This window comes from Orbicella faveolata, unplaced genomic scaffold, assembly GCF_042242905.1.
Source record: "Orbicella faveolata isolate gen_17 unplaced genomic scaffold, um_ofav_v1 contig_12, whole genome shotgun sequence".
NCBI lineage: Eukaryota > Metazoa > Cnidaria > Anthozoa > Scleractinia > Merulinidae > Orbicella > Orbicella faveolata.
This window is the reverse complement of record NW_028301539.1, coordinates 15326488-15349058: the sequence shown is the minus strand read 5'-3', so window position 1 is coordinate 15349058 and position 22571 is coordinate 15326488. Positions and strand designations below refer to the sequence as shown.

The window sequence follows — 22571 nt, the reverse complement described above, 5'->3', positions numbered from 1 at the left end:
AAAGAGCAATTAGTTAATTCAGCATTAAGGCCAAGCACAAAACGAGATAAGATCACTTCTCTCATTTCCCAGAAAAAATCCAGGCAAGAATTCCCCCCTCTTGTTGGTAAGTTCATTGACAAAGCTAAAGCAGAGCCACTCCACCTGAAAAATAATGCATGGCAACACTGGAATTTATCTGTGTTGAAGTATGCACTGTCACGTAGTAACCTTGGCAGTTGTCAGTCAATTCTTGATGTTCCTACCGACAGTTGTTTTGGTAAGTATTATCATAGTATACGATTTGTAGTGAAAGCAACAAGGTTGGCCAAAAAGGTGAGAAAATGGTTTGCTGATGGAAGAGATAAAAACAAAGATCTGGACTATAGATTTACAGGTAAGGAGTCTTGCCTCTTTTGTCATTATTTTATGTCCATTATTCAAAATCTTAGGACTGACTCAGACCATCAGAGTCATACATTTCAGTTGCATGTGTTTGCCTTCACAGCAATAAATCTCAGAGATGCAGTTTCCCTTTTTAGCAGGGTTTCTCTCTCAAATGAACAGGTTCAGAGTCTTCAGCAAGTTTGCTCTAACTACTTCAGAGCTACAGCACTCTTTCTGATAAGTAAGCCAACCACCTGGACAATTGGTCATGTTGTTCCCCTTCATGCCAAACTAATTCACCAAAAGCTGGGGATGGGCTTTGGCATTAATACCATGGAGGGAAGGGAGGCCAAACATGTTACCTTGGCTAAATTTACTCATAACACCCAGTTTAGTAACAGGTGGACTCAAGTTTTCAGACATGAGTATGTCTCACAGTTTTGGTTACGGGAGAATGGGTGTGATGAAACTGTGCATAAGGACACAGTGGGGTTGTATGTACCTAAAAGGTGTAGCACACCACAATTTTGCTATTGTGGGGAACCCAAACAGGTTGCTGAGCAGCAATGCATGTTCTGTTGTGACCCACTTAGGGACATAATTTCTAAATGTGTAGTGGAAGGGAAAATAACAAATGCAGCAAAAGGAGTGTTAGATCATTAAATTAAGATTTAGTCATCATTTGCTCCAGGTTTTCAACAATACAATATTATCTTTGTATTGAGATCTAAAACTGGAACTGGTTGGCAATGTTTATGCTCACGTGGGGACCAGGATGGGGGATGTCATCGTGAGCAACTATAAGTTGTGCTTGGGTCAACTCCAAATATAAGTCACCATGATCTTTAGCCATATTTAGCCATAATAGATTTATATTTATAAAATTTTTATGTTAGATGCATGTGTATGTGTATGAAATCATTGTTTTATTCTGATCATAAAAAACTCCTGTGAAGGCAGTTTCCATTTCAATGAGGGAAAGAGAGATATATATGTAGGCATATAATAAGAACCAAGCTGGGCAGGAAAAAAATGAAATCCAGTTGCCCAGTGGGCCAGTAAAGCATTACTTGTCCAATAGAGGTGCAATGTTCATGCCTTATCAACTACATCATTTACTAGGTGATGTCCATGATCAGTGATGGACTTTCAACTCATTGTTTTGTTCATCATGCAGTCATAAGTTTTGAAATAATTTTTGATTAGAAATTATCACTAACAAGACTACTGAGGCTAATTACACTTGCATCACTTCCCATATTTTTACTTCCAAATTTACTTGTCCCAGGCAATTGGACCTAGGTTTTTTTCATACCCTGCCAATAGTTGAAATTTGTTTATTATAATAAGAACTGGAGGTTAATGTAATTAATAAATTCTACAGGGGGCTATAGCTGTACATTGCATACACTGATATTAAATGAAATAAACAAAGGGGAATTTGTATTCCTTCAAAAGTGATGCAGCAACAAATAAAGTTATTATTATACCGACAACATATGTAAATTCATTGATGCTGGGGCCAACCATGCTCATTCCAAAACCCATAATAAAAGTCAATGGCTATGATCTCCTTTTCATAGGAATACTTGATCCCAAATTGCTTTTCCTCGGAAATAATCGCTTCTACCTGCTTGTCAGCCTTTATTTTGCGAGCTAAAAAATTTTCTTTTCCCAGCTGTTGGTCAGTTAGGTCGTTAAACACCTTTCTCACGCGCCTCTCTCTTGTAAAAGCAAATACACAGTTCTTTCTTGTCTTCACAGTGATAAGGCCAAAATTTGTGCAGCTTACCAAACTCTCAAGCACGTTAAATAGCTCTATTGGCAATCTATCTTCCACAATGACTTGCCATGGATGCTTTACAGCACATCTCGGGGACATCCGACGTCGGAACTGTTTTATCCAGTACATCGCCTGTCTTCGGACAAGTGGAAACAAATCGCCAACAATATGTTTCAAACCGATTTGTCCACGGCTTAAATAGCGCTTCGAGACCGCTTCTGCCAACATTTTCATTTCTTCAAAAGCATCCTTTATGTCTTTCTGGTCGATTCCTTTCGCTCTGAGTTCAGCTTCGGCAATGTCTAAAGCGTTTCTTACAGTGTCTACAAATATGTTCATTTTGTCCGCCATCTTTGTTCAGGTTTGTTTAACTTTGGAGCTGGGCCGCTGACCCAAGTCACCCAATACTCGCGCCGGCTGTTCGTGGCCGAATTTGACCTACTTTTTTCCCAGCGTGGTGCTAATCGTAAAATACCCTTTTGTTCTGACACCATGTTTCAACATATGGATGCCATTAGTCTGTGAACAAGGAACGATCTTTATTGACCAAACATGGTAGAACAACTAACAACTGGAATGCGTGACAAACTACACATTACGATGTCACGCTAGACTACTTATTGTAACAGAAGCCATGTTGCATGGTGAGAAATCGAAGCATGCAATGCACCGTAGGAAATGAGTGGGAAAACAGGCTACGTGGTTACGTGTCCAGACCAAATTAGGTAAATAACTAATTTTGTGCTAAATTTCAGTTATTTATAAATAACCAATTTGCAATTTGCAGTCACTGGAAAATATCAAGTTTCAGTTAGTTACAAACAACCAAATTTCATAACCATTTTTTTCAATATAATTAATTTTCAATTTCTGTTATTTATAAATGACCCATTTTCAGTTTTAGTTATTTCACAAATAACCACAATTATTTTTGGTTATTTAGCAAATAACCACTTTGCAATTTTGGTTATTTACAAATAACCAATTTTCAGTGTTGGTTGTTTAGCAAATAACATTCATGTTTTGGTTACTTGTTAAATAAGCAATGTCTTGTTATAAATAATCAAACTGCAACGTGGTTATTTAGATATGACCATACTTGTTTTGGTTATATACAAATAGCCACTCTAAATAAAAATACATTTGGGGCCCCATAGAACATGAGTTGTGAAGCGGCGAGAAATAAAAACCTCTGGTTACCTTGGACTTCAATTTCACTTTCATGCAGATGCCAGGATCAGGATCTGACCCTCGGGCTCAGATTGGTTGATATTTTTACAAACACATAATCAATATGATTGATTTGTTCAATTGGTAATACTGAGGGGACGGTGGGGATATTTATCACTGCACTTCTTGAGGTAAATTTTGCCTATCCCTACCAGGGAAGGAAATTGTTTGCAAAATACTTCATAGCTATCAGTCCATTCTCAATAAGCCGTTCTCAGTTTATACTCGTTTAAGATTCACCTGTGTTTGACATGGATTATGTTTCTGGAAGTGTCTTCAAAGAAATTTTGACCTGGGAACTCGAGGAGCATTTTCCAGAGATTGAAAGTCTCACCAAACATCAAAAGAAAGCGTTGCTTGCAGTCATAAATCGCAAGGATGTGTTTGCCATATTGCCAACTGGACATGGAGAGTCAATTATATTTCAGTTGCTCCCTGATGTCTGCAAATACCAGTACCTGTCAGAGTATTCATACCCTCACCATGACATAATTTTGGCTGTGTCCTCTGAAGTCTCTGGTGGACTCTCGTATCCACGAACTGCAAAACCAGGGCATTTCAGTGGCCAGTTTTAGCAGTGAAGATGTCAGTGAGAACAATCTGCTCAAAAGGAGCTTATTCCTTTGTATTTGGAAGTCCTGAGTCCTTGTTACAAAAAAAGAAGTGGAGAAACATGCTCCATAGTAATGTTTATCAAGATGGAACCTTTGCAATTGTTGTGGATGAAGTTCATGCCGTTCCAAAATGGTAAGCTCGACCAATGCCACATTATTTTTGTTATTTAAGCTCAGTGATATGATATCACCAGGAAAGCTTCAATTCCACAAGGATCATTTTCCCTCATTTACTTATCCTATATCCTGCTCCCAAGCGTTTTGTTAACCTTGTTGCACAAAAATTTCATCAACGTGCCAAGCAAAATCTTGTCCTGTCATAATAGTGAAAAAATTTTTGAAATAATCTGTACAGTATTCAGTCATATTTTGGCAGCAGAGAATCTTGACCTATCGTGTGAATTGAAAGTTATTTTTGACATAATCTGTGCAGTAAGCTTATTGAATGCATATCAGTATTACAATGAGATCGTTGTCATTTTTTGGCAGCTCTCTGAAATTTAAATATAATAAACAATTTCTTAATGATCTGACATGTCTTATTGTTTTTTGCTTGTTTAAATTTCAAATTTTATCAATATTTAAAATTATTTTTAGGGGCTTTGGTACTCAATCCAAAAAAGAGTTCACTGGAGCATTTACAGAATGCTTCTTAAGGCTCAAAGAGTTAAGATCCCTTGCACCTCAAAGGCCACTCACACCAATGTTGGCACTGACAGCTACTGCTACCCTGAAAACTCAAGAATCTGTTGAAAGATCACTTTGCGTAAGCCTAAGTCCAAACAGTAATAACATTTATATACAAGAGTGGAGTTACAACTGAAATTGACAGGTCATTTCAATGGCTTGTTGACAAACTAAAAAGTGAGAAGATTGCTGTGGATAAGACCATAAGCTACTGCAAGTCTATTAAAGATTGCAGCTGTCTTTTCATGTTTTTTCAAGTCCCAGCTTTGGGAACAAGGTTACTAATCTAAAAAACCTCAGCAAACTTACTCTTTGGCTTGTATCATCATTCCACATTAGACAAACAAAAATCAATAATTCTAAATTCATTTCATGAAGAGAAAGGCACTGTCAGACTTGCGTTTGCTACACGTGTTGTTCCCACATGTTTCAAGGCCTCCCTGCGAGCTACAACTGCGACAACTTTAACTTGATTTTGAAGCGAGAATGCGAGATATTGAGGCAAAAATGTAGTAAGATTCATTAAAGCAATACTTCTTACGCTTTTGTAGAAAAGAAAAAGGTTGGATACCTACAAGCCTTCAGCTAGTTGCGACAGCCTTGAATATGCACGACTGACCCGTGACTGTAATTTTTCAACAAGATGAGAAAAGGTGCTGAGAAACTACAAGCCACTTTTCAGCTTACTGCAAAGGTTTATTTATACTTAGTGTAAAGTTACAGTTGATTAATTTACAACTTGATTTCAAAAGTCAGTTTCACTGTTGTTGTTTTTTACCCCTGTTCAACCTCTTGCTTGCAATAGTTTAAAAAACATCTTTTTGGGGTGAATTACACTGGCTGCTAGAGAATGTATTTTAGTTTCCCTAGTGGAAGTCAACCAACTTAAGCTTGGCGATGGCATGGTGGTATGATGGAGATGCAACAAAATTAAAACAAGGCCTTTTCTCGCCATGACTGCTTCGCAAGGTTAAAATTGTAATGCACATTCCACGACGCGGGCCTGGCAGCTTGGCCTATTTGAATTGCACGGTGGGAGTTGTATTTCAATTTTAACTGAGCCAAAACAACCACAGGTAGCCCAAACTATTGACTCGTCCCCAATCTAGTTGTCTTCTGCAACTTCATACAGCTCACAGAATGAAGCGAGGTGGATGCACAGGATGAGATGTGTAGGGAAAAAGCGATCATGTGACCTGTTTTACTTTGTATCTCTTAAACGATTCAACACTGTCAAACTTTCCGTCCAGAATTGTATAAGAGACAATAAGACAATTGCTAAAAGGTTTCAATTCATATCCGTTATATGGCAACTCACCATACCATTTTCAATTTCCTTTTAAACCAATCAGACATTGCTAACGGGTCATGTGACCCATCTAATCAACACCTAAAACCAAAAATGACTTGAGGTCATTATGCATAATGCTGTTACAAAGTTTGAAGGTGTTTTGGTAAATGGCTGAAAAGTTATGGCTGTTTTCAGATTTTATAGGTTTCCTCCCTGTGAAACAACAGGGTACTTAAATAAAATATTGGACGCAAGGAAAGACTCTTCCCGACAGCATATTGATTCTGTGCCATTCACAAAATAAACCCTGTGATGTGATCCATATCCTCAGTGTTAAAGTTACGCAAATGTAAAGATATTCAAGAGTGTTCATTTATCATTTATGACACAATGACAACAAAACAAATCTATGGAAATACCATCTAGACATGTCCTAGAACCTACATTAGTTACATGTATTGGTAAGAGCATTTTCAATGTGAATACGCATGAAACTTAACCATAAACCTTGTGGTGGTTACTCTATTAAGAATACACAATACAGCCAGCTGAAATAAAAACTTCGTCGGAAGGGTCGATTCAGTTGCCAGAAGAGCAACGATTCCTGGGCATTTTTAAATCCTTTCTCATCACGTGACGTAACATCAGATAATGCTGAAATTGCTCTATTTGTTACGAATGGCCACATTGCCTTGCAAAGCTCTTTTATCGTACTGCTGTAATCCAACAAAGTTGAAACTAAAACAGCTGTATATTAGATAGACATTTAAGGTACGCTGGTATTCATCCAACGAGAAAATGGTCTTCTTGCTGAAACCATCTTCAGCGCTATCAGAAAGCTATACAGTCACGGTACCCAGCAAAGACAGTCTAAGTGCAGCTGCTTCCTTTTTTATCTAGGTAACGTAATTATAAAATGTCTTGCGAATTTGTCTAAAAGGCTGGCTCCTCAATGTATTTCAGACAAAAGGAATAATAAATTTGGTAACTCTTATGTTGAGAAGAAATATAATTTCTCCAACATTTTGCCATGCCATAGTCTGATTTAAGCTAGTGAAAATTTCCAAGAGTTTGCATTATTAAGCAGTTCAACCATCTGTGATCTAAAGTCTGGAAAACTTTCATAGCCACTGGAAGGGAAGTCGACTATTCCTGACCAGGCATGCACCAAAACATGGGGCAGATTTCCCACCTGCCCATGAAAAATTACTTTCATAGTTTCAATGACAGGAGAGGAACTGTCTGTTACATAACAAAGCAGGCATGCCACTTCTTTTTTGTTGAGGCTTCTGACATACCTCCTAAAATACATGTAAACGGTTTGCTGCCCCTTTGTCATTGCATTCAGGTTTTCAACAGTAATTAGGTTGAGAACTTTCTCATTTGTCACATTCAAAGATATATAGAGATCTAATACTAACTCTTTTGTGGCTGGAAGCCACAATTCCCTGTGTACTCCCTCTAAGATGTCTTTCTTGATGGCTCTGCTGCCATCACAGCTTTCTTCCACAGCTCTGTTTTGGCAACACTTACTAGAATTGTTTCTAGGTTATTTGCATTTGTCATTTTACTGACACCAAACTCTGACAGAAATTTCAAAAGGGAATCGATGTTTTTGTCAGAAAGACTGACTTGAGAATTACATTTTTCAAGAATCTCCAGGAGTCTTAAATTGTCATAATAACTTACGTAGTCCAAAAACCCCTCTAGGAAATCTGGGTCGCTAACATTTTCAGTTCCAGTAAGAAGCACAAAAAAAACTTTGTTAAGCGAGGGTGGAAACACCTCAACCATAAGAAATCTGTGACTCAGAATTCTGCCCAATGTGGTGTACGTAGTTTCATCTATGTCTGGGGAAATTCGTGGAACGTAACTGTTTGCTCCCTCAAAATATATAGGGAGCACTTTTTTCCCAGAAGAGGGTAAATACTTCTCTCTTTACTTCATTGAAATCCAGCGTGGGCTCATTTAAGAAATTTAAATTTAAAAGAAACTGCGTTACATTATTGTCGCTGTACAAGTTAAGCATATCTGCTACAATATCTGCACGTTTTATGGTTACATTCCTGGTTTCTCCATCATCAGCCAGCTTCTCAAGAACCTTGATCCTTTTTTGGGGGATTTTCTGGAAACAAAGTTAAAACTAATAACTACAGTGATTGTCGCTGGATTAGGTTGAACCTGTCACGATCTTTTCTAATTATTTCATTTAAATTCCGACAATGTCATGAAGCGCTGCTAGCTTTGTAAAAAAAGTTACCTCCACTACTTTACTTTCCACATGTGTATACTATTTTGGTATTTTTGCGAAATTTTATTTTGTAGAGATCTAGGGACTAAGTAACCACTGTATTTCAATCATACCCCACAACAAAGCAATGTGTTAACTTCTTTTGTGTGGGAGTCCCCATGTTAACTAAGATAGAATATAATGATTAATAACAATGTCTTGTCTTTCTGAATAGGGTAAGAAAGAACAAGAAATGCCACCAAAAGGCACAGAAGACAGTTCTGTTATGTGATCAAGATTTTTGGTGGCTCACCTGAAATCCTTGAAATCATTGCTCTATTTTCGTCAAACCATCTTACACCTCGATTTGCTAATGTAATCCTAGTGCGGGCTGAAACTATAAAATCGTTCTCAATTTACTTTGCATACACATGTGGATTATTGTCATTAGTAACAACATTCCAAACAATAACTGAGGAGCTCTGATTTTAGGCTTGGCTGAATCTATATATTATTAAAGATCATTGAAGACTGAAGTACAAAAGAAACATGTAGCTTTCTAAGCTGTATTGAAGGGAAACCAATTGCAATTCCAAATGTTTTTCTCTTATGAAAAAAGTACTGATTTTCACGTATTCTCTGTCCTGCCCCCATAATAGTTGAGGTCAACGTACTATGAACTGCTGTCCGACCCTCTTAGAAGTGGGTCTGCGGCTGACCTGTTCATAAACTGTTTCTGCTCGTCTACCTTTGTGGCAGAACCTCATCATGTCACAGGTATTGCGAGAAGTATTACCCATTTCTTATCTACTATTGAAAAATAGAGTACGCCTGTCACCAGTACATCTGGATTCAATAATGAAATTGTAATAATACAGGTTTGCTAGGAAAATCAGGAGGATCTGCCTAGTCATCACTCGTGTACAAACTATCTTCTGTTGTTCTGTTCTGATGTTTTCCCAGTAACTCACTATCCCTACAAAATGAAAAAAGAAAAAAGAATTGTTAATGTGGAAGTGGTGCCAATTGAAGCTAATTGAAAAGCTGTCGTTGAGGGGCCAAGTGTAAGCCTCAGTGAAGATGGAGCAAAAGCAAGATCTAAACAAGCACTAAAGCTTAACACTTGAGCACAACGCAAACAGACAAACAAAATATGTGAGCAAAACCACTTATACTACTTACATTTCATTCCCCTCCATCAACATAGGGGGTGGCTTCTCTGAAACACAAAAAGGCGCACCCATGGTCTCGTTAGATTCAGCAGTAGAGTTTAGACTGTCTTCAGGCGATCCGCCAAAACCTTGAAAACAAGCACCCTCATCTTGAAAGGTCAATAAAGGTTGCAGGTTGGTGTTGTCAGGCATGGAAAGAGTAAAATACTCAGGGGTCAAGCTCAATGACCCCATCCAGTCGTACACCATCCCTACTTCACCTTTCCTTTCATATCTGCGCATTTGAACACCGACTATAGGATGTCTTATGGAAACTGAAGTGTGGCTTGTTCACTTCTGGCTCCTTAGACACTCTGCTGGTTCTTGCTTTGCCTAGATGTTCCTGCCATGCAGCTCTTTCCTGGCAACGGAAGAGCTCCTCTTGCTTGTCGCTTTCTTTTGCTTGGTCTGCAGCCAACGAGTCGAGATACTCTTTTTCCTGAAGTGCTTTCAGGACTCTTTCTGAACTGCCCACCAAGCTTGAAGATGTGGCTGTAATGTTACGCTATTTGAGAGCGCAAACAAGAGGTAATAAAGACGACGAACAGTCTTTATAAGAACAACTCCATGTTTAATTCAACATGGCAAGCACATGGTCCAAGAGTCGTGTGTTCTGCGGCATTTTGTAATAACTACGCATTTTGTAATACCTTACGCATTTTGTAATAAAAGTTGCAGCATTTTGTAATTGCCTGTAGTATTTTGTATTAAATGCAAACGACGCATTTTGTAATAAGAGCTGCAGCATTTTGTAATAAACGTCAGTCTACACAATTTGTAATAACGTGGTGACGCAAATTGTAATAAGTCTCTTCACACGATAATTTCACCAAGCATACAGATTGGCTGGATTCCCTTCAACACCAACCTGATGGAAAATCAGTTATTATATTATTGCAGGATTTTTTAAACTGAATATGAGTACAGTATCTGCATGGGTATTTGTACAGTAGATGCACGCGATTTTTTAGATAAGTTCTTTTTTCTCACTTTTGTCCAAGTCTTGGAATCAAGTTAGGTTCACGAAAAAGAAAGTAATAAAACGTCAACATTTGCGTGACAATGGGTGAAACTATTTCACCTGGTGGTATTCCATTCTCCATTATGAAGATTTAGGAAATTTTTAAGGAATTGAGAATTTTATTTTCCAAAATTTATACACCTCTCAGACTAAAATTATGCCACATGCTTATTGAAAATATAGATTTACATTGAAGTATGTGGGTTGTTTAGCTCCCAATATCTGCTAAAAAAGAGCACTTGACAAACTATATTCAGCCAGTTTTGAAGAGAATCCAGCCAATCTGTATGCTTGGTGAAATTATCGTGTAGAGACATTACAATTTGCGTCACCACGTTATTACAAATTGCGTAGACTAACGTTCATTACAAAATGCTGCAACACTTATTACAAAATGCATCGTTTGCGTTTCATACAAAATACTGCAGGTAATTACAAAATGCTGCAACTTTTATTACAAAATGCGTAAGGTATTACAAAATGCGTAGTTATTACAAAATGCCGCAGAACAGTCATGTGACTATGCATGACGTCACACCTTTCCTTTTTTTCAAAAAGACAAAAGTTAGAATTAATGAACTTAAACAAGCTTATGACACAAGCTTTCAATGATGAACTGAACAAGTAAAGTCAATGTCTCTAAACTTTCTAATAAAGAACTACTGAAAACTGAATGACTCTCTGTTGACTTGACTTAAGCTTTGCCCGGTAACAATGAAACAACTTAGGCAAACAGTCATTTTCTAAAGTCCTTATTTGATTGTAACAAAGTCCTGTAAGTACTGTGGGGCCCAAGAAACTCGTCCACTCCTGCTCACAAATGTTGTTTTAACTGGGTCTGATGGTGGCTCCTGGCTTGGGGAACTGTCACAGGTCCTGCTTGCTTGGGTTGACCAGCAAAGTTGTCTTGGACTGGTTGACCTGTAAGCTGGGTTCTTATTGGTTCAGCTGCGGCACGCGTCGTGTTAGGCTGGTTGTCCTGTGATGGTCACACTGAACTGGTTTTAGAAGTCTGAACAAATGGTTCCTTACACTGGCAGAGGTGTCTACGGTTTCTTCTGTACAGTCTACCGTCTTCTGTTCTGACTTCATAAGAACGGATATCAACCTAGTCTTCCACTCTTGCCTTAAACCATTTCCGCTCTCTGTTGCCTGGTTTAGGGGCTACTCGGACAACTTCTCCTGTCTGTAAAGGCGGGAGCTCCTTGGTGTTTTGATTGTAACACTTGGCTTGTTTGGACTTCTGCTTGAGGAGTTTCTCCTTCACATTTTCTTGGACCTTTGCTTTTAACAGGTAACTGGTGGTGGGAAGCAGTGTTCTTGTTCTGCGTCCAAACATCCCTTGAGCAGGGGAGCTAGACATTCCTTCAGAAGGAGCATTTCTCCAGTCAAGCAAGGATAAGTGGTGTTACATTTTATATTAATTAACAGAGTAAAAAAGGAAACAGTTTGCCCTCATGTTAATTTAGGTTTAGCATAAAAACTATGTAATTATGGTAATTTTGATAACTCCATAAGCTAGTTTCATCACATATTATGTCATTTGAACATTTCTGTCAGTAGCATTACACTACAGTAGTCTTTTTTCCTGTGTTGACACACCCAGGCCCACTAATGTAACTAAAGTCAAAAAGTGCATGCTTGTGGGGAAACCAGTCCGTTTCTCCCCACCAGAAGAGATCAAGACCCTGTTATCTGTGATAGGTGGTGATTCTGTGAGGCTCCATACCTTCCAAAAAGTTTTGAGAATAATCATCAACGGAAAGGTTTATTTCTCCAGGGAATACAAATGAATGAGGAAGTATATTTCTTTTGCTGTTTCATTTCAAAACCATAATGAAATGAAATTTGGCCTTGTGAAGTACTTTGTCCATGACCAAGACAGTGGGGAGACATTTGCAGTCATGGATATTCCAGGGATTGGTGATACACCTCCTGCACTGAGCAGATTTGCTCTTCATTACATTTGGTGTTCTAAAGAGGGGTTAGAAGTTCTACCATGAATGATGAAAAGGATAGTCATAATGATAGTGATAATAATGGCAGTAATCACAATAATGTGGCCAAGAATTGACTGTTTGATGTACTCATCAAGTAGATCTGTGGGCATCTTGTGATGGAAATTACTTTGTATAAATCTATGACAAACTGCTTGTAGCTTGTCAACTATAATATAATTAAATTAATTTCTTAATTTGATGTTTTATTTCAAATACTGTAGTGGCATCATGAGCCCCAGCTCCCTTATAAACCCCTTTTCTGTAAAGGCCCACCACTGATATTGTATTACCAAAATTTTCAGGATTATTTGTATATATTTCCTTATTGCTCTTGTAATCAAGCCTTTATTATTTTCCTTCAGGGAAAGAGTTGAGGTGGCAAATGTGGAGGATATCCAAGAGAAGGTATTTTACATGGATGGGAACAGACAGAATGCGTGCATTGCCAGGGCACCAAACTTTGTGGAGAGAGAATAGGGAGTTGAGTAACACAGTGTATCTTTTTGGTAGATTTTCTGTGATTGCGGGTAATTTCTGTATCACACTACAGTGTCAGTAGTTCAAATTCATATTTCAGTTGTGGGTTAAACTGTGGTGAAATATTAAACTCTGCTTAGTACTATGGTTAGGAACAGAAGCAGACAGATTTTACAGTCAAAAAACTTCTTAAGGGCCAAGTTGCACTGGAGGGCAATTTCAGATTTGTTCTGGACAAATCCGACCTGAAATTGGCCAATGACAAAAAATTTGTTCGGAAGGCTACAGTCACACTTGAGAACAAAATCTCTGAACAAACACCATGCCATGCTGTGAGCAGCATCCAAGGGATTTTATCGACCTCATAATAGTAGACGGATTTCCTGAGGCTTCCTCCTGGTTGGTTTTTGTTGCAATCTTTTGCATTCTTGTATTCTGATATACTTCATTTTCCAAATACATTTGTTGGCCGTCTTGCTGGTTCCAAGCGTTTTCAAAATCTTGGTGATCCAAGCCCATGTTTTCCTTGACTCTCGACCTTCTAACTGATCATGCTTTTCAGCCCACAGTTGAACTAATAGCTTTTCCTCCTCTTTACCCCATCTATCCTGAGCCCTCTTGTTCTCGGATGACAAAGATGTATGGCACGAAGAAGTTGGGGTTGATGCTGGCATTGAGCTGTCTTCGCTGAACTGAAGGGATTCTGGCAACGAGTCAGTGCTTGTGATTGAAGGAGGTGGGCTGGGATTTCCTCGATCATTAAACATGTAAGAGCCTGGCAAAGGATAGATCCATCCTGGTGGATATTGTGGAAATTCACAAGGGAAAAATTGGTGGCCCACGCCGGGATTAATGTTGTTGTGAAATGAGAACGTGATTAATTTTACCGCGGTCTATCGCATAGACTCTGCTATATATATTACCTGTCAAATCATTTGCGAATCAAAACACGCTCACTTTTGTTTTCCAAGATTTGTCTCAATTTGGCCTGCTCCAGAGGTAGTTGACGGCATCTTTGAAGTTTGTCCATCCGCGACCAAATTTTGTCCTTTGGGGAACAAACCAGTCGTACTTGGTTTTTCATTGTGATGATGGATTTTTTGACATAAGTAAACAGTTTTGTCCTCTAATGCGACTTGGCCCTAAGTATCACAATTATTATTACTGTTTTTGGTGTAATATAATTCAGTGTTTTCCAAAAGCAATGAGTTTGATCTGCTGAAAAGCTCATGTTTACCATTCCCAACTTTCAAATAAAGTATCTTTAAAATCACAGAAAGGTAGCTTTTATTTGTACACATAAATCCTAAAATTTGAAAAATTTCTTATAAAATAAGTTTTAATTATATTTGCTTATTGCTCTTTTAATTAAGCCTTTATTGTTTTCCTTCACAGGTTCCCAAAGAAAAACATGAAGACTATGTGGTGAATTGGCAGGGAAAGGGGAAAACAGGACTTCGTGCCTTCCAAGGACCCCTTGTTAAGGATGTGCATAAATTAAGTAGTAGAGGAAATGTTTCCTGATTGTATTTTAAGAAGGCAAGATGGGTGTAATGGTGCACAGTCAGCAATTTACTCTTCCAGGAAAATTTTTTTACACTTCATCAACTTCTACTTAAAGAGCTGTTCTTGCTGTATGTACTTGCGTAAAGATAAATCCTTATGCAAAAACAGACACTGGTAAGTAGAAAACTCTGACATAGTAATTCAGTGGCAGAAATCTGGAATACACTCATTCTTAAGAGCAGCTTCGCCTAAATATCAACTAGACTTGGAAATAACGAAGAAATCAAATTTCTTCAAACTCGCCCAGAATGAAGCCCTACGGGCACTAGTTACAAAAATATCGTTTTAAGTTCAATAAATCAAAAATTATTTTTTTCTGCAATTTTTTCGTTTCGATGCCCCAAATCGGCCAAAATCCATCGAAAATGAGCGGCATATTCAGAGGCTCGTAAACTCAAAAGCAAAAATCTTCATTACAAACTGATTGCACGTCGTATTTGTACTTCCTTTCTTGTCTATTTAGAGCTAAAGAGATCGTGATTTGATTAGAACTTAAATATTTGACGAATTTTTTAAGTTAACGATCCAAGACAGCTTTACAAGAGGTCTACATTTAGCCTATTTTCAAATGCTAAAAAGGCGTTCTGGTACACGGCTTTTCCCAAAACGACTAGTTTGGTTTGAAAGAGCATTGTTTCTTCTTCAAATTAGTGAAATAAAATTTTTGGGTAAATAAAATCGCGAGCGCTGAGATAGCGAACTAAATGCAGCACTTCGTCCTGAAAACGTGACCTTTGACGCGAGGGTAACGAAACCGATTACTGCAAGAAAACCCGGAAGAAAAGCAAACACTTCGTTATTTTGAAACAATTTCTAGTGATATCTCTCCGAAACCATGATTGCAAGAAACTATTTCCAGATATGAAATCTTGCAGGGTCAAAGACGGAGCTAAAGGGCACATTTTGACACAATAACTTTGTTTGCTGAGAATTGAATTGCAGTCAATTCCAGTGAAATTTGCAAACTTGAAGTATGTTAGCTGATACTTACCTGAATATTTATATAAATAGAAGAGTCGTCTTCTTGGATTAACCTTCAAAAGAAGCTGGATCCAGATTTGGTAACCTCTAAAAGAAGAAATGTTTAATGTTCCGTGACCTGCCCGCTGCTATAAATTAGCTTAAATTCCATGCACGTGCCGACCGCATGTTTGTCGTAAAACTCACTTAACTCCACTGACAGTTTCCATGGGTAACCCCAAAATAAACAATCCCCAAAAATGTAAAGTGAAATTGGCTGTCTTCATGAACAGTTAAAAGCTAGAGTCAAGTTCCATTACCCTTTAAAAGTGCTTGATTCTACTTTGTTCACTCAGTAGTTACTGTCACGTTCGAATACCTCGTAGTATCGGTCATGCCAAAACACTGCAGACCGTACAGACTGAGTAAGTTTCCCATACAAAGTCTTGTACGCATTTGTCTATTGAATCAAAAGTCAAATACTGCGCTTGTGCAGCCTGTGGATAAATGACAAACTTTCAGATATATTTAACACTATTTTGTAACTAGACCCAAAAAAAGGAGTCACAATGAAAAGCCCAAACAAGTGTCTGCAGTCTGCACAGTCTTCACCGTTTTGGCGTGACCGATTCGCGGCATTCGAACGTGAGAGTAGTGAACAAAGTCAACGCAAACAAATAAAATCAAGCACTTTTTAAAGGTAATGGAACTTGACTCTAGCTTCTAACTGTTCATCAAGACAGCCAATTTCACTTTACATTTTTGGGGATTGTTTATTTTGGGGTTGCCCATGGAAACTATCAGTGGAGTTCAGTTGATTTTACGACAAACATGCGGTTGGCATGTGCATGGAATCTATAGCATCGGGTAAGTCACGGAATATTACACATTTCTTCTTTTAGGGGTTTCCCAATCGGGGTCCAGCTTCTTTTGAAGGTTAATCCTAGAAGACGACTCTTCTATAAATATAAATATTCAGGTAAGTATCGGCTAACATACTTCAAGTTTGCAAATTTCACTGGAATTCGTTAACGGTCATTGACTTCAATTCTCAGCAAACAAAGTTACTGTGTCAAAATGCGCCCTTTAGCTCCGTCTTTGACCCTGCAAGATTTCATATCTGGAAATAGTTTCTTGCAATCATGGTTTCGGAGAGATATCACTAGAAATTGTTTCAAAATAACGAAGCATTTGCTTTTCTTCCGGGTTTTCTTGCAGTAATCGGTTTCGTTACCCTCGCGTCAAAGGTCACGTTTTCAGGACGAAGTGCTGCATTTAGTTCGCTATCTCAGCGCTTGCGATTTTATTTACCCAAAAATTTTATTTCACTAATTTGAAGAAGAAACAATGCTCTTTCAGACCAAACTAGTTGTTTTGGGAAAAGCCGTGTACCAGAACGCCTTTTTAGCATTTGAAAATAGGCTAAATGTAGACCTCTTGTAAAGCTGTCTTGGATCGTTAACTTAAAAAATTCGTCAAATATTTAAGTTCTAATCAAATCACGATCTATTTAGCTCTAAATAGACAAGAAAGGAAGTACAAATACGACGTGCAATCAGTTTGTAATGAAGATTTTTGCTTTTGAGTTTACGAGCCTCTGAATATGCTGCTCATTTTCGATGGATTTTGGCCAATTTGGGGCATCGAAACGAAAAAATTGCAGAAAAAAATAATTTTTGATTTATCGAACTTAAAACGATATTTTTGTAACTAGTGCCCGTAGGGCTTCATTCTGGGCGAGTTTGAAGAAATTTGATTTTTTCGCTATTTCCAAGTCTAGTTGATATTTAGGCGAAGCTGCTCTTAAGGTACCTGCTCAGGGTATTTTGGGGCATATCTAGGCAAGCACCAAGAGCAAAAGATGTCACAGATGGACACCAAATCCCTACAGAATTGATTTTCGGTGAATGGAAAACTTGAAAGTTCTGAAATTTTTCTTGTAGTGGGTCTCCTACGGTGTTTTTGTAGTTAATCATTAACTTGTGTCTGAAAGGGATTTGCATTTCTCTCCATTGTATTAGCAAAATCAGTAAAAATAAAAACAAAAATTTGTTATTGAGAAAGAAAAGGGCAAATGTTAGTTTGGGTTTTAGAAAAATGTATATGAAGCTCTTGTTATGACCAGGTGAACGTAACTGGACTTTGTGCACATGCGAGAAACCAACACTTACTTCATGCCGCTCACCTAAACAAGGATTTGTCCAACTATACCTTTTGTAAGTGCCTGCCAAATTTTGGCAGTAAAGGACAATTAATTTTCTAGAAAAACTCAATTTCATGGTTGCAGCTCTCTATGAAACGTAGTAAAAGTCAAATAAAATGTTTCTGTCCTTGAAAAATGAAGCGCAATTATTCTACGATTGTCAGGACACTCCTATCTGCCATTTTGGTTTTATTTCTGCTGGTCAGTTCCTTCCCAATATCACTGTAACTACAGTTTATCCTGTTGTACTTTCCCCTACCCGGTCGGGAGTTTTGTTTTGTTTATTGGTTGCTAGGTGTGCTGTGAAATCTGATTGTAACAAAAATCACTGTGTGAGTTATATCTGGTCAGAATAAGATGGCACGGCCAAAGAAAAAGAAAAGGTTATCAAAAGCAGATTGGAAAAATATTAGAAAGGCAAGGGGAGAAAAGTCAGCTGCAACAAGCAGTGTAGGAGCAGGCAGCAGAAAGAAATTTACGCTCCCTGTGAAATGGAGGGAGAGAAGTTACAAATCAGGAGGATGCGAGTGAGCACAGTTTGAAAGCCCTAGTAAATCTATGTACAAATCTCAGAAAGAAGTAGAGAGAGTGTTAGTGTCAAGAAATTTAAAGGATTCTCTGAACAAAGGCTGTGCTACTTCAGAAGAGTCAAGTCAAGATGAATCGGCCGGCTCAGAATACATCCCGACAGATGGAGAAACTTCAGAAGTGGTTGACTGCAGTGTTAAGTGGGAAGAACAATCAAAGGCAATGGAGCGAAGATTCTTCGTCTGTGAGACAACACAGCTCATGGATTTAGTGAACCAAATCAATGAAACTTCAAAGTGCTCAACAATAGACTGCAACAGCAAGTAATAGATAGATAGACAGATAGAAACTTTATTAAGAATGTCATCAACCACCTAGCTGGGGAAAAACTCCCCTACTAATACGGGGACAACAAAAATGAGTTAAATTAGAAAAAAACAAAAACAAAAAAACCTATAGCTATTTACAATAGTAAAATTTAAATCCAAGTTAAAAGATGTTATGGGACTATGTACAGTGGATTTTATAATACAATAATACATACTTAAAAAAAAGTTCTTTAGGAGGAGCAGAGGGGACAGCCTCTGCAGCCATCATCTAGTAATGCATCAAGATTGTTGAGATTTCTGATGTTTGTCTTAAAAGTGCTGAGAGATGTGGCCTCTCTCATGCTCTTTGGTAATTTTGACCACAATTTGGGTCCTAGATATCTGATCGAGTGCTTACCATATTTCACCGAGTTAAACCTTGGCATTGTAAAGTCAGATTGTCTTAAGTTATACGTACTAGGGTTATTGCTGAAAAAATCACAGAGATAATAGGGGCATAACTTATGTTTAACTTTATACATCAAAGTAGAGAGGTCTTGAAGTCGTCTATTAAGTAATGTGGGCAGACCGGCCCTCGCGAGCAGTTCATTATAGCTTGAGCTGTTGTCCTTAAAAACTGCTCTGAGGCCTCTTTCTTGTATTCTCTCCAGTTTTCTAGTATCGCTAGCTTTACAAAAGTGCCATACTAAGTGACAGTAGGTAACGTAGGGTAAAATGGCGCATTTGAACAATGTTAGTTTTGACTGCGTAGGAATTAGGTTTCTTAATCTCATTAAAACGCCTATTCTTTGACTAGCTTTTTTACAGCTAAGATTTATGTGGTCGGAGAAACTAAGATCGGAGTCTAGTGTCATGCCTAAAAGCTGAAGATTATCCGTGGTCTTGATTTCCTCTCCATTTACATGGATGTTCCATTGCTCTGACTGAAGCCGATGTTCATGGCTTGGTACTTCTTGATATTCCCAGTTAAGAGATTTGAGCCGTACCAATTTGTAGCAGAATTAGCACTCTCCTTGAGTTGCGATGTAACGGCTCTCTGGTCGTCCCCGATATAATAAATTTGGTGATCATCTGCGTACATCGACAATTTCGCATTGAGGCCATAGGGTAGATCATTTTGAAAAATGTTCCATAGCAGCGGGCCAAGGGCAGAGCCTTGTGGACAGCCGCGGTTTACCAGTCGACTCGAACTGACGTGACGACCGATCTTAACTCGATATTTCCGGTCTGTGAGGTAGCTATTTAGCAGTTGTATGGTATTCTCTCAAAAACCGTATGCCCGAAACTTGCTCAATAGTAGCGGTGGGTGGAGAGAATCAAACGCCTTAGACATGTCTGTTGATAATATACTGACTACTTTTCCTTGATCCCTAGCAAGTCTCCAATTTTCTACTAAATTGATCAGTGTTGTTTTGCAACTATGCGCTTTACGATAGGCGGAAGAATGCAGATATATACGATCATGGAAGCAGAAGTTCACTTGCACCCCCACTAGTTTCTCTAGGACTTTACTTGCGCATGGTAACAGTGTGATTGGCCTGTAATTTTCTCTCACCATTTTGTCATCCTTTTTATGTATTGGAACCCAATCTTCGCTCTTCCACTCTGTAGGCCATACACTTTTGTTTATACAGGAGTTGAACAGAGTAGTCAAAGAACTTGATAACTCCTCAGCGCCAGATTTTAAGACCTTTGTTGGGATACCATCGTTACCAGTGGCTTTGTTCACGTTAAGTGATTCGAGGACCCGAAGGACTTCTTTCTGCGTGACTGGTTTGATTTCTAGAGCTCCTTCAGAACTCCTGTGTTCTTGTTGTATCCTTTGAACAGAAGAGTGGTTCGTAAAGTCGTCAATAGATCTTAGATCAGCCGCTTGGCCTCCAATACCGTCTGCAACGGTAGCGAAATACTCCACCAGTTCCTCAGCCACTTGTTGATCAGTGATCGTGGTACCGTTAACGTTCAAGTGGATATCGTTTTTTTCTGCACAGCCCTTGGAGCCTAAGAAAGGCTTAAAAGTATTGAAAAACGCCTTGGGATTGTTCTTAAGATCCTCTGACTTTTTACCCCAGAAAGATTTAATTGCTATTCTTCTTTGTTTAGTTGCCTCGTTCCTTGCAATGCGCCGTAATTTCCAATTTTCAGCGGTTTTATTTTTAGGTATTTGTTATTGGTTTTACATCTACATCTACATTTATTTAGTTGATAAAGTCCCGCAAGACATCACATCAACTGTACCAAACATATGCACATATGCATAAGCTAGACAAAAAGGATAATTAAAAAATAATTCTTAAGTACAATTTACTTTGCTCATTTCACGTGCTTTCCTAAATTTAACTTAAAATCAGATAATGACTTGCAATTTACTAAGTCAGCAGGCAGTAGGTTCCACTCTGTTATTGATCTAGCCCTGATTGCGTTTTTCCAATTAGTAGCATATAAGGGACGTCTTTGTCACGCACACGCATTTTCTTTACAGGCGCCACTTCATCCAAAATGTCGTTCATCAATGCATTCCACACGTGAACTTGGTCGTCCACGTCGTCAAACAATTGCCCAACGGACCAGGGGGCTGAGGACAAAAGTTGATTGTATTGTTCAGGATCAAAGTTCTTGTAACTCCTAAAAGTGATGACCTTCGGTTTATTATGATTTATTTTGTGCTTCAGAACTCCATAAACAAGCTGGTGATCACTAAGGCAGGGATGATAGTTGCCAGACCGTTGAAAAACTTCAGGTCTGTTTGTAAGCACAACATCAATTAAACTCTCTGTTATAATCGATCCACGCTTTTCTATTCTTGTCGGGTTGGTGATTAGACATTCAAAACCTTGTTCAACTTCCAGATCGCGGAGTAGTTTACCTTCGGGTTTGTCCGGGCGCATTCTATCCAAGTTCAGGTCGCCAGTGATAACAACGAAGTTACTCTTGAGACTAGCCCAGTTACAGATATGACTAAGTTCATTTTCGAGCTGTGTTTGATATGCACCGCAGATAGCTCTCGGGGGACGATAAATGCCGATGATTACCATATTACCCCGCTTCGTTTTAATTTCGAAAGCAATAATTTCCAATGTCTTGTAGTTTTTAATCAGTAATTACACTGACAGCTGAAAATGGCAGTGGGACTTTTTAGGCTTGTATTTGTCTAAGATTGAAGTTATCAAACTCACCGTACCTTAGTTCTTCAAACCAGTGTTATTATTTGTGAAATACAATATGTGATTGTAGTTCTCTCAATCAGCTAGTCAAAAGTATATTTCGTTGGAATTAATTTCTTGAGAATTTCTCACAAATGCTTTTCACGGCTAAGATTGTGTTTATTTTCCCCAAATCGGTCCGCTGTTCAATGGATGTTTTTTATTTCAGAAATGCACTACACTTTCCTTTCTTTGTGTGGAAGGACTTTTTTGTGAAGTGAAGATGTTGTTGACTGTTCCTTCTAAATGCCTAAGCCAATAACAAATGTTATGCTTGTAAAAATCTGTCCCACACCAGCAAATCCTCAGGCATCAACAACTATTTCGATAAATGCAAGTGTAGTCATTAAATTATGAGCAATTTTTCTCTGAATTGTAATGTAAGCTTATAGATATTTTTTCCTTTTATTTTCTGTAGGCATTCTAGTAGTTACTAAAGTGGAACCTAGGGGTCTTGGAGGATCCTTGCAAGTGTTGTTTGCCTGCACTAACTGTAGTATGCGAACCGTGAATTTCAATGGATCTGCTTTTGTTGAAGGATCAAGGAGAACAGTTGTAGGCCTTACACTGGCTGTGGCATTCTTTATTACTGGACATGGGTGTGCAAAGTTTTCAAGGACATTGAGATAGTGTCTGGGGATCAGTTGCATTTCCAAAAATCCTTATTACTATACAATTAAACTGGTGTATCCACACATCACAGATATTTTGAATGAAATGTGCGAGGAAGAAAAGCAAAGAATGAAAGCGAAGGAGGAAGGAGAGTTGGGCAGTTGGAAGAGGGCTGTTGTCACATCAGATGGCGTGTGGCACACGTGTGGTCATTTTAGTAAGAATGGGTCATTTATTGTAAAAACTTATTTGACGGGGGG

At 38.4% G+C, this 22571-nt stretch overlaps 3 protein-coding genes across 3 annotated transcripts; 1 reads left to right on the top strand and 2 right to left on the bottom strand.

Moving 5' to 3' along the window:
- Positions 1-831: 831 nt before the first annotated feature.
- LOC110061442 (uncharacterized) lies at positions 832-2753 on the bottom strand. The gene has a single exon (XM_020768283.2). It carries the CDS (start codon positions 2498-2500, stop codon positions 1874-1876), a length of 627 nt encoding a protein of 208 aa, XP_020623942.2. The 5' UTR covers positions 2501-2753; the 3' UTR covers positions 832-1873.
- A 10451-nt stretch (positions 2754-13204) lies between these two features.
- On the bottom strand, positions 13205-13994 carry LOC149116836 (uncharacterized). The gene is made up of 2 exons (XM_089280355.1): positions 13974-13994; positions 13205-13803 (listed from the first exon to the last, which is right to left on the bottom strand). The coding sequence occupies exons 1-2, from the start codon at positions 13992-13994 to the stop codon at positions 13273-13275; spliced, it is 552 nt and encodes a 183-aa protein (XP_089136481.1). The 3' UTR covers positions 13205-13272.
- A 2800-nt stretch (positions 13995-16794) lies between these two features.
- LOC149116835 (uncharacterized) lies at positions 16795-22571 on the top strand. The gene is made up of 2 exons (XM_089282517.1): positions 16795-18486; positions 22118-22571. The coding sequence occupies exons 1-2, from the start codon at positions 18198-18200 to the stop codon at positions 22327-22329; spliced, it is 501 nt and encodes a 166-aa protein (XP_089138643.1). The 5' UTR covers positions 16795-18197; the 3' UTR covers positions 22330-22571.

Coding starts and splice junctions, on each gene's coding strand:
- LOC110061442 (XM_020768283.2), bottom strand. CDS start 2,500: ATGGCGGACAAAATGAACATATTTGTAGACACTGTAAGAAACGCTTTA.
- LOC149116836 (XM_089280355.1), bottom strand. CDS start 13,994: ATGAAAAACCAAGTACGACTG. Junction 13,804..13,973: donor TGAAAAACCAAGTACGACTG/GTTTGTTCCCCA, acceptor TCTATGCGATAG/ACCGCGGTAAAATTAATCAC.
- LOC149116835 (XM_089282517.1), top strand. CDS start 18,198: ATGTACAAATCTCAGAAAGAAGTAGAGAGAGTGTTAGTGTCAAGAAAT. Junction 18,487..22,117: donor CTCAACAATAGACTGCAACA/GCAAGTAATAGA, acceptor TATTTTCTGTAG/GCATTCTAGTAGTTACTAAA.